Consider the following 11,990-nt stretch of genomic DNA (forward strand, 5'->3'; position numbering starts at 1 on the left):
ATGGCATAGAGGACTAGATATTCAAGATTAGCTACCAAATTCACTCCTTTAATAATTCAGCAGCAAACTTCCTTCATACCACTCCCATTCTACACTAAAAACTTCACCAAAAGAAAAGAAAGACTTCATTTACTGCTGCCGACTTCAAAGGAGGTAAGCTTTGGCTTAAACTTCTCCATCTTCTTCCATGATTTAACCTGCAATTACTGAAACAACAACACCAATTTTCAGTTCCAATTCATTCAACAACAGCCTCAAACATATAACATTTTGCAAGGTATTTTACTAAGCTCAGCTCGTTCGAATTCCATTTGCATTTCATCCAACAAGAATGATTTAAGTAGAAATACAAAATGTATAGATGAGTATATGTTATGGACTTAGCAAAGTCACAAGCACAGAAATCAGTTCATATGTATTTACTTTTCTCACATGAGACAATGATGAGAGTTCTTATGACAATAGCAAAACCAGGATGCCTAGCTTCAATCTATTGCATAATCGATAAATAGGAACCAAGAGAATCACAGTTAATCGAACTAGAAAGGAAGAACCATAGCTTGCTACTTTTGCTTTTATACCGAGAGATGGAACCGAACCTTCGTCGATGAGAAATTCGGAATCAGCCGGAGGCTGACTGCTTGTTCGTTGAGGCGGAAGAGCCTTCCCCCGACGGCAGACAATGATACCGGCCAAGGCAAGCGCGATGGCGTCGAACCAGGGGCGACAGACCATCGGTGCTTCTGAAGACTCAGAGCGGCTGCCCTGTTCGTCGAGAAAAAGGAGCTCTGACGACGACACAGGATGACGGCGAGTCTTCAGGAAGGGAAGGCGAGGTTGAACGGCGACCCTCGCTGAGTTTGGGGATTTCTTCAACAGCAGCGGCGGCGGTTTCGCTCAATCGAGAGGAAGACAGGGCCGACCGCGAAGCTGTACTTGAGAAGATCGAGATAGGGGGAAGAACGGTGTTAACCTCATCAATTTCAAAGGCAGCGACGCCAGCCTCGCCGGAGATTCCAGGGGCGGCGAATCCAGAGATGAAACTAGGGCTCGATTGGATTCTGCGTGAGGAAAGAAGAAGGAGGAGAGGGCGCCGGTATCGAAGACGTCGGCAGCTGACGCCGATGATAGCAGACGACGACTGGATGGCCGGAGAAGAAGAGGCCGAGCGTCGGCCTTGAGAAAGAGAAGAGAGCTTCGGTTCTTTGAGGAATGAGGAGGAGGGGCCGAGAGTTTAGAGAGAGAGAGATTGGGCCTATTCTTTTTATTGTGTAATTGGGCTTTGATTATTCAGAGAAATTGGGCCGAATCAGGGTGAATTTCTTGGGCTGAAGATGTTTTAATTAATTGGACTGATGCTTTTATTAAGTGGGTTGTCCTTATTAAATAGTTTCCAGGCCCAGTTTCTTTTATTAATTGAACAGTAGATTACCGTATTATTTATTTAGCCGATTGGATATTAATTTAGATTAGTCTATTAATTGGACTTAGTTAATTCTATTTATGGAATAATTTAGAATGAGTTATTAGCTAATAAGTGGGTTAGCAAACCCTGAAGTGAGTGGATTAATTAAGTTTATTAATTCAATCTCCTAAGACGAGCTTTAATCCTATGATTGGATTATTAATAATGGAATATGAGTCATGCATAGTTAATTTTCGCATTCTCATTTATTTGAGAATTTTCCTCGAGTTAAAGTCTTACCTTATATTATCGGATTAAAGGTTAAGCACGAGAGTGAGAGCTACTCAAGAAGTCACTGCACTGTAGCAAAGCTTTGCTATCAGGTGGGCATTACTTTCATATATAACAAATGAGTTTAAATGTTACGTTCAAGCAAGTTATTTCATGATAAAATCTTTGAGTTAAAGTTATTTCAAGAATTGTCTTGCCATAAAATGTTTCAATTTTAGTATGATATCTATCTGCTTTGGCTTTGCCAATGATGCAATCGAATTCGGGTCCTGAGCAGTTGATAGCTATCCTGCTAGGACTAGTGTACACCAGTGACCGTGAGTCATCTAGCGGGTTGGCCGGTCAGGTGACCGTGAGAGGTGGCCACCTCTCCGGCACACAGTTCCAGATATGATAAATTACAAGAGAACTTAGTCTGCAGACGAACTTTAAGAATCACAAATGAATTTAGTAAGCTTGGGCCTTTTAGCTGAAACTCCCTTGTTGTACTGTTTATGATGGCATGACAATTTATAGTTTTTACGCAATGATGTGTATAATTAGGCATACGTGCCCACTGAGTACTCTCGTACTCAGCCCTGCATATATTTCTAAATGTGCAGGTTGAGCAGTGGCTGATGAAGATGAAGTGAAGAGCGGAGCTTTTGTCAAAAGTTAAATGAATGAACTCTTGGATACATGTCTTCATACATGTAATCAGATTATGTTATTCCGCTGCGTATTCTTAAGTAATAAGTCTTTTGAATTAAGTCGGATTCATCCGAACTTACTAGTTAATTGAATCTTTGTGGCTAAACATAAGTTATATTATAAATGTCCCCTTCGCTGTCAAAGATTAAGTTCGATCCTTCATTATATATTTACCCTTTCTATCCCCGCTTCTAATCTTCCTCCCTTAGTCATGGTTTTCCGACTTAATTATCCTTAATTAAGTCCGGTCGTGACAGGGCTGACCATAGATAAATTAATTTATTTGAGGCCCATCTTTATTCCTTGTATTTGGTCCCTGGACTGGCCCAAAGTCTCCTAGCCCAGAAGAAGCCAGAAATCGTCCCTAGCCCTAAAAGTGGCGCCTCCTCCCTTTTCTCTGTATTATAAAATACAGCTGTCAGCTCTCAGGAAATACACACTGATAATTAATTAGGGTTTGAGAACTGAGGGAGGCGCAGGTTCACGTGGGATACTTCTGGCTTGGGTTTTCTCACAGTTCGTTGTCCATCCAACGGTGAGACTAGAGCGGGATACAGTTCAGAAGATCAGAACTGGAGTTGTTTGATACGATCATCAATCACCTGTGCATCCAATTCACAAGTAAGTAAATCTTAACACCTGTGTGCAGCTGTTAATTCATAGGAGCATGTTAGGATTAATCGTTGTATGATAGATTAATAATAATCCAAGAAACGATCATCGGGCAAACGGAACGTTAATTCAATTTAATATTCCTTCAGGATTTACATGCTTCATTTTAACTGCACTCTAGAATAGCAATTACGAGAACTCACGACCACAAAAAAACTAGGACTTTGAATCGAATTGAGTTGAGTTACTTAACTTTGGGAAAGAGGGGCCGACTGCCCAAGCAACTACCGAGCCCCAACTGCCGGAACAGAGGGAGAAGGCGGCGACCTCTCGTCGTCTCGCCTGCATCAGAGTAACGACGACGTCGGACCTGGAGAATCGTCGAGGCCGACCGGCACCAGGGCCCGGAGCAACAATCGATTGACTGAGACGATTTCCCCTTTTCTGGGATCTAGGGCTCGACGTCGGAGAGGGATGTGAGGAAGGAGTTGGACGGCGCCGCTCACAGGCAGCGACCGCTCGCCGGATTCCAACAGCGGCGACCTGGCAATCGAGATTTAGGGCTCGCCGTTTTGCCTTGGACGAGTTCAGCAGAAGAACAGGGGAGAAGGGCGCCGGAGTTGTGTGCGCCGGTAGGTGAGTGGCCGGAGAAGGAGGAGCCGATCGATTTGAAGAAGAGCCGAGCGGCCGGCTTTGAGAGAGATCAGAGAGAGAAAAGCGAGAATTGAGTTTGGGGGAGAAGAGAGAGACCGATAGTGAGTAGATAGAGAGATGGGCTTTAATTTTTGTTTTGTTTTGTATGGACTTTTCTTTTAATTGTAAGTTGGGCCTTATGTTTATTTCATTTGCTTGGGCTTTTCCTTTTAATTAGAACTGGGCCAGTTTTATTTTGGGCCATTTTCCTTCAAATGCTGATTGGGCTCGATTTATTTTAAAAAGAATTGGGCTGAGATATATATATATATATATATATATATATATATATATATATATATATATATATATATTGATAGACTTTCATTTCCAAATTCCATATGTATTGTTGGGCCGATTTATTATTTTATTTGAACCGATTTATTGTTTATTGGTCTAAGATTTATTCTTCCCAAACCACATTAATTATATTATCATTTGGACACTTTCGTTATTTTATTTAGACAAGCTGCAATAATTTAATTCAAGCCATTCTTGATTAATTAGTAGGTTACTTTATTGAGCCTCTTAATTAATGAGCTTATTACTATCTCCTTCAAGCCCAAATAATTTTAAAGTGGACTGTTATCGTTTATTTCATTTAAGCCACCTGTTTTATTTAATTAATCGGCTACCTTATTTTGAGCCATTAATTAATTGAAGTTACACTAGTAATTATATTCTACTGTCAAGCCCGATAAATTCTTACGGGGTTACTTATGGGATGAACCGAGTCAGTTCCTTCTATTTATCGAATACAAGAGCGAGATTATTTTATTTTACGATTTAGAATGTTCCAATGGGGAAGGAAGAATTACAGATTTATTCGACCGCGGTAAACGAGAGTTAGCTAAATCTTTTAGCAAGGATTAACAGTAGAAATCCCCAACTATCGCTCAGAGTACTAGATTCATGCATGGTTAATTATGCATTCTCCTTCTGAGAATTTTTCCCGAGTAAGTATCTTATGTTTTTCTCGAAATCAAGGTCAAGGTCGGGATTAATAACCAATCAAGGAATCACCGAATCACCAAGATCTCAAATCAGGTGGGTTTATTTTCAGATATATCAAATCAGTTTAATGTTACTTTCAAGCAAGTTATTTCATTACAGAATCTATGAACGTAAAACTATTTCAGTTATCTCAGTTATTGTCTTGCCATAAAATGTTTCATTTAGTATGATATCTATCTGATGAGGCAATGCCAGTTAAAGTAATCGAATTCGGGTCCTGAGCAGTTGATAGCTATCCTGTCAGGGCTAGTGTACACCCAGGGCCGTGAGTCATCTAACGGGTTGGCCGGTCAGGTGTCCGTGAGAGGTGGCCACCTCTCCGGCACACAAGCTTCAGATATGATAAAATACAAGAGAACTTAGATTGATCAGTCGATCTTTAAGAATCACAAAAGAATTTAGTAAGCTTGGGCTTATTTCATGAAAACCCCCTTGCTGTACTGTTAAGATGGCATGACAATTTATATTTTCAGTGCAAGTTTATATAGGCATATGTACCCACTGAGTACTTTTGTACTCAGCCCTGCATGTATTTCTAAATGTGCAGGTTGAGCAGTAGCCGGTGGTGATGAAGTGACGAGCAGAAAATCCCTTTTGTCTAAAGTTATATGTATTAAAGAACTCTTGAGTACATGTCTTGATACATGTAATCAGAACCTTCTTCCGCTGCGTACTCAATAGAATGTCACATTATTTTTGGCTAAGTCGGAACTATCCGAGCTTACTAGTTTGACTATGTCATCACGACTCTAACTCCGTTGTAAATATTCCATTCGTTGTTAATATTTAAGTATGTTTCTTCGTTGTTTATTATATATCCGTTCATCCCCTTTTTATCCCGCTTCTTATCTCCAACCCTTGGTCATGATTTCTCGGCTTAATTATCCATAATTAAGTCCGGTCGTGACAATTATAAAGTGATAATCATACTTTCTCTCAAAAAGATGCATAAAAAAATTCAAATGCTTTATAAAAAATCCCTTGAATGTTTTTTTTTATTATTTTAAGTGATAATAATATTTTCTCTCAAATAGATGTATAAAAAGTTCAAATATATTAATATTATGAGGCGTTGGCAAACATCTTCTTAACATCAAATATATAGAATCTCTTAAGAAGAAGAAAAACATTTAAAAACAATAACAAAATAAAATTCAAATATATCAATATTAATGAAAATATACTGCAACAAAGTAAAAAAATAGACAAGATAAAAAAAATAATAAGAAATTTGAATACTCAACCTCCCAAATTTTAAAATAGTCATTTGCCGATTGCCACCTTGTCCGACGGTAACATTTGTAGTACAATGAAGAACGCAATTATTCTTATAGCTAAAGGACATTATATTGTATTCAATTAGTGAAATATAAAGGGCTAATTGCCTGTAAATCCCTAACGTTTACACGGAATTGGTTTTTGCACCTATTTTTATTTTTCTTCTTTTAAATACCTAACCTTTAGTTTTTGTCTGAAATTTGTCCGGCGACCGGTTTTTTCTTACGCCGGCGCCGGAAATGCCACTGTGGCAGTCGGAATCGATGAGGTGGCAGCCGGAATCTCCACTTGGCTCATTTTTTGACATGTGGAAAAAAATTTAAAAAAAAAACAAAAAAGGAAAATCAACCCCCCTTCCCCCCCCCCCCCCAATCGTCATCCCTCAGCCCAAACCCTAAGTCTACCTCTCCCCACCCGGCGCCGCCCCTGCCACCTCCGCCACCGCCGGCGCCGCCACCCGCAGCCACCACCACCAACGTTCTACCGCCTGGAGCAGCGGAAGAAGCTCCACCCACCGCCGTCCTCCGCCTCACCAAGCTCCAAATCAAGAAACTCCCCCACCCACCGCGCGCGACCAAGCGGCGGAGCAGCAGACCAGCCTCCGACTTCCGGCCTCACCCTCCCCAGATCTCGCTGGCCTCCCCCTCCACAGATCTCGTCGGTCTCCCACTCCCCAGACCGCAGCGACCTTCCCCTCCCCCATCCCCAGATCCCGTCGACCTCCGCCGCCCCCTCCCCCTCTCACCTGACCTTCCCCTCCCCCATCCCCAGATCCCGTCGAAGCGCGGGGTATTGGTGGTGGCGCAGCAAGGGGCGACGCGAATTGGTGAAGAATTGCGGATCTAGGGCACGAATTGGTGGAGAATGGTGTAGGGTGGTGCCGGCAATGGTGGAGAATTGCGGATCTGGGGATTTTGGGGAGGGGCCGATGGGTCTGCGGTTGGGATAGGGCCAATGGGTCTGGGAATGGGGGAAGGGGTGGCCGGCGCTGGCGTATGGTGGCGGCGGGCGGCGCCGGCGGGTGGCGGGAAGGGGGAAGAGATGAATGAGTTGGGGAAGATGATGAGTTGGAAATTTTCTTCTTTTTTTTTTAATTTTTTTTGCCACATGTAAAAAATATATTTAGGTGTCAATTTCCGGCTGCCAAATCAGCGATTCCGGCTGCCACAGTGGCATTTCCGGCGCCGGCGTAAGAAAAAACCGGTCGCCGGACAAATTTCAGACAAAAACTAAAGGTTAGGTATTTAAAAGAAGAAAAATAAAAATAGGTGCAAAAACCAATTCCGTGTAAACGTTAGGGATTTACAGGCAATTACCCCAAATATAAAATAGGAATGAATTGCTACAATGATTAGAATAATATCATACATTAACTACATTCTTTGATTATTTCATAAAACTATACGTTAATGAAAAAAGTAAAGTAAATTAGTGAAGTTTTTTTTTTTAATTACGAAGTATATATGAATTCTTATAACTGTGGAAATAATGTCATACGTTGAGCACAATGATCGATAACTCAATAAAAATATACAATATGATAATATATTATACTAATAAATTAGTGAATATGAAATAACTTTTTTTTTAAAAGACTATAATTATGAAAATTATACTATACGTTGAGCACATCAATCAATTACTCAATAAAATTATACTACATGACATTATATTATAATAAATTAATGAGCTTGAAACTAAAAAATATAAATTGGAAGGAATTGTTATAATAGTTAAAATAATATCATATATTACCTACATTATATGATTATTTCATAAAAGAGTAGGTTAATGAAACAATAATATATTAGTGAATTTGAAATAAGAATTTAAAAATATAAATGAATGACTATAACTATGAGAATAATGTCATACATCAATAGAAAACTCAATAACAATGTATTGCTAATAATAGTGATCTCTCCGTCTCACAAAGACATGAACATTTGCAAACGGCACAAGTTTTAAGAACCGTTAGATAAAAATATATTGTGAGTGAAAAATGAGTCACACTTTATAAAAAGTAGAGATGAAAAGTAAAGGGTTCTGGTATGGTAGTGTACAAAAATAGAAATATTCATGTTTTTGTGAGACACCCCAAAACGACAAAATGTTCATATTTCTGTGAGACGGATGGAGTATTATATATGGATCAAGTATGATTTATGTATAGAAGAAAGGCATAAAGTTGTTGCATTACAAGAGAATATTTGCGAATGTTTTTAAGATAGTAATATGTGGATTCATTTTTATTGAATTGATTAATTATTTTTTTAAATTAATAAATACTAAAATAATTATAAGTTAATAAGTCAAAAAATTACGAGCAATTAAATAAAAAGTACTACTAAAATATGAATGAATAACAAAAATGGTTAGAATAATATCATACATCATTTACATTCTCTGATTATTTCATAAAAGTACAAGTTAATGAAAAAATCATAACAAATTAGTCAATTTAAAATAAAAAAGTTAAAATATAAATGAATGACTGTATGTGATATCCCGATCTTTTCACTGGAATTATAGAAAATTAGTATACTATTGATACATGCCCATTATTTAACAATCATATTATATCAAGGAAATTGATATAGATATACTCACAATATTTTTATTTTATTTGATTATCGATCGATTTAAATTTTAATCAAATGCAGAATTATGTGAAAAACATTATTACAAATATTCCTCGTTTTATTTAATCATTTACCCGTCGTCTAGCTTATTTATTTATTTATTTTATTTATTAATTTTGAGTCTAAGGCCCAAATATATGTACATCTATAATGCACGGATTCGCCGGAAATCACCACATTGCAGTATCCGATTCGCTCAAGGGTGCGATTCGCGTGGGATACGCACGGGATTCGCCACATGGCGAATCCCTCAAAAAAAAAAAAAAAAAAAATGGGTGCGCGAATCCGGTGCGCCAATCTCACGAATCCGGCGGTGGCGAGGGAGCGCGACTGCGTCTGAAGATGGAGGTTGAGCGCGGCGGCGTCTGAAGATGGACTTCGTCGAGGGAGCGTCTGGAAGTCGTCGAAGCTCAGCCCGGAGTTGGAGCGCCTGGAAGTCGTCGAGGGAGCGGTGGAGCGCCTGCCCCAGCTCATCCACCGTGATTGGGGAAAGAAAAGGGGGGGGAGGGAGTCGGTGGAGCGCCTGGAAGAGAAAGAAGGAAGAAAAAGAAAGAAAAGAGGGGGGTGGGGGAGTCGGTGGGGTTGGGTAAGGAAGAAAGAAGAAAAAGAAAGAAGGGGGGAGGGAGAGAGAGAGTTTGTCGGCTGAGTGGGGGTGGGGTAGGTAGGGACCGTAGGGTTTTAATTTTTTTTTTGGTTTTGATTTTTAAAGTATTTTTATTTAAATTTTTGTTTTTTTTTAAAAAAATTTAAAATAGAATCGTATAAATGAGATTAAATGAAAATGAGGATTTAAGCACCTTCTTATTACAAATTTATATATATATATATATATATATATATTTGATTGGTTATATATAATAAAAATATATAATATAATAGACGTATCATTCACGAATTGCACCCTATAATTTTTAAAAATCCGTATCCCTGCACCCGAATCGTATCGCTCCCGCACCCGCCCCCTCGCACCCGTGCAATCTAGATGTACATATATTTTAAGGGTGAGTCTATTCATAGCCTTTATTTTACTCTTTATAGCCCCCGTTTTAAAATATTAATAATAATTAATTAGAAATTTACTATTTTACCCCATATTGTATAGCCCCCAAATTACATTAAATTTTAAATTAACAATTTAATTTAAATAAATATGAAGAGTAAATACGTATAGCCTCTATCGTAATCTGATAAAATATATATAAACCCTAAAAAGAATTGTATAACCCCCAAATAAAAAAATTGAGAATCACGTGAAATTTCGAATAATTTTTCTAATTTTTTCTTGATGTTTGCAGCTTTTTTTAGAGTTCTATGGCTGCAGCGTGTAGAGGATAGTGTGCCCCTGTTCAACTTTAAAGCATCTGCGGACTAGATACCGAGGAGTCATTCTTGACCATGACAGAAGCTGCTACAATGGGATCAATCGAAGGAGGCACTACAACCACTTTTAGAGCAGGAAGGATTTGCTCTTCTGCATATGCACCCATTGAAGAACCAGCACAAGCAACAATATCTCCAACTTTTATTCCACTAACTCCTAAACCTACAGCAGTGGCGAGGCCGGCGAGACCACAAGCAAGTCTAGAAGAGAGATGAGCATAGCCATCAAACAAGTAGTAAGACTTGGCCTTAGGGTTAATACCGGTGCTAATAATCACAACAATAATCAAACCGTAAATACCCAAAACACCAGCCATGACCACCGGAACAATAGACTTCATCACCAGCTTCGGCCTCATCACGCCCATCGACGGCGCCGATCCCATACCGTACACCGCTCCCATACAAGAGAATAAGACTAGAGCGGCGGCGCCGCCGAGAAAGCCGAAAAAAGGTGTCGTTTCATCGCCGCTGAAGGTAGACGACATTTTCGATTGGTTCGGATTCCTACAAAGATCGGATCTGAGATTATCTTCTCTGGTTTTCGGTCGAGACTCGGCGCAGGGAGAGAGAGAGAGGATTAAATGGGGTCTCTGTTGATACGCAAATTCAGTTTCAAATAGGGGCTATGAAATTGAATGATGAATTAATTTAACATTAAAATTTGAGAGCTATATAACTTAGAATAAAAAAGTAAATTCTTAATTAATTATTATTAATATTTTAAAAGGGGCTGTAAGGAGTAAAACAGGGGCTATGAATAGAATCACCCATATTTTAATAGTTATGTAAAAAAACTTTGGTGTCTTTAAGCCCAAACAATTATGGATTAGAAATTTTATTTTATTTAGGGCCCAAGAGTGTTACAACAGCGTGAGAGAGCGTATGATAACAATCAGACAACAGGTTTCTTTTCCCTGCCAGTAGTATCTGTAAATCAGATTTCTTTTCCCTGCCAGTAGTATCTGTAACACTTTGCAGTAACTCACTTCCTCCTCTCACTTTCTCACTCTCACTAAACATACTTTTCAACTCAAAGGAACAGAAGCTTCACTATTCAACTTCTACTTCAGGAATTCAAGACCACAACACTAACTAATCAAGGTAGTATTTTATTTTGTCTCATTCATTAAAATTATATAGTGCTTTCATCTTTGTTACAGCAAAACAACAAAACACAGTCACACCAAACAAATCCGAGACAAGGTTCGTTCATTCTGTATTCTATAAACCTTGCATTTTCTTACCATTACACTTGATAAAATCTGGACTTAGCACTCAAACCCCTAGACCACAACAAGAACTTTGACATGATCTTGCTCACTGTATTGCCTTGAACCGTTAAAAGAAATACAAGAGAAGGAAGAAACAAAGAAATCGAATCTGCACCAAAATTTAATCTTCTTCAAAAATCATATCTTCCTTTTAAGAGCAAATCCTCTTCTTCCTTGGACTGTTTATGAACTGTCGAAAAATGGGGGAGGGAATTTCCATTTTCCTTTGGTAATGGCCGGAGAGAAAATGAGGGGGGGGAGAGTCTTCAGCCCGGTGTGAGGACGGCGGCGGCACGGCGGCTTCCAAGACGCCGATTGCTCGACCGGCCGCGAGGGAGATGGAAGAGCAGGCTGGGCGGCAGCGCTGCTGTGGTGGAAACGTCGCCTAGGTGGCTGACCACCACATGCAGAGGGAGAGACGACGGAGGGGGCTGGGCCGTGAGAGGAAGCACCGGTGGTTGGCGGTGGCGCGAACGGAGACCAGGCGCGCTGCCCGCTGCGAAAACGGCAGCAGCAGCGGCAGTCTCCCTCGGCCGTCCGCCGCAGAGGACGCAAAGGAGGAGGGGGCGCGAGGCGACTGACGGCGAGTCTCGCTGGAGTGGCTGCGGCGGCGACGGCGGCGGCGCGACTGGACTGGAATGGAGGCCGATTGAGCGAGAGAAAGGGAGAGAGAGGCGTGAGTAAAGAGAGAGAGAGAGAGAGAGCCGATGG

The 11,990-nt window shown here is 40.0% G+C and overlaps 1 protein-coding gene across 1 annotated transcript; it reads right to left on the reverse strand.

Moving 5' to 3' along the window:
* Window positions 1-9,851: 9,851 nt before the first annotated feature.
* LOC131012820 (V-type proton ATPase 16 kDa proteolipid subunit-like) lies at window positions 9,852-10,598 on the reverse strand. The gene has a single exon (XM_057940814.1). It carries the CDS (start codon window positions 10,491-10,493, stop codon window positions 9,978-9,980), a length of 516 nt encoding a protein of 171 aa, XP_057796797.1. The 5' UTR covers window positions 10,494-10,598; the 3' UTR covers window positions 9,852-9,977.
* Window positions 10,599-11,990: the final 1,392 nt, after the last annotated feature.

Source organism: Salvia miltiorrhiza, chromosome 2 (genome assembly GCF_028751815.1).
Source record: "Salvia miltiorrhiza cultivar Shanhuang (shh) chromosome 2, IMPLAD_Smil_shh, whole genome shotgun sequence".
Lineage (NCBI taxonomy): Eukaryota > Viridiplantae > Streptophyta > Magnoliopsida > Lamiales > Lamiaceae > Salvia > Salvia miltiorrhiza.

Bases quoted from the DNA above. Each gene is read 5' to 3' on its own strand.
- LOC131012820 (XM_057940814.1), bottom strand. From the start codon at position 10,493: ATGTCGTCTACCTTCAGCGGCGATGAAACGACACCTTTTTTCGGCTTT.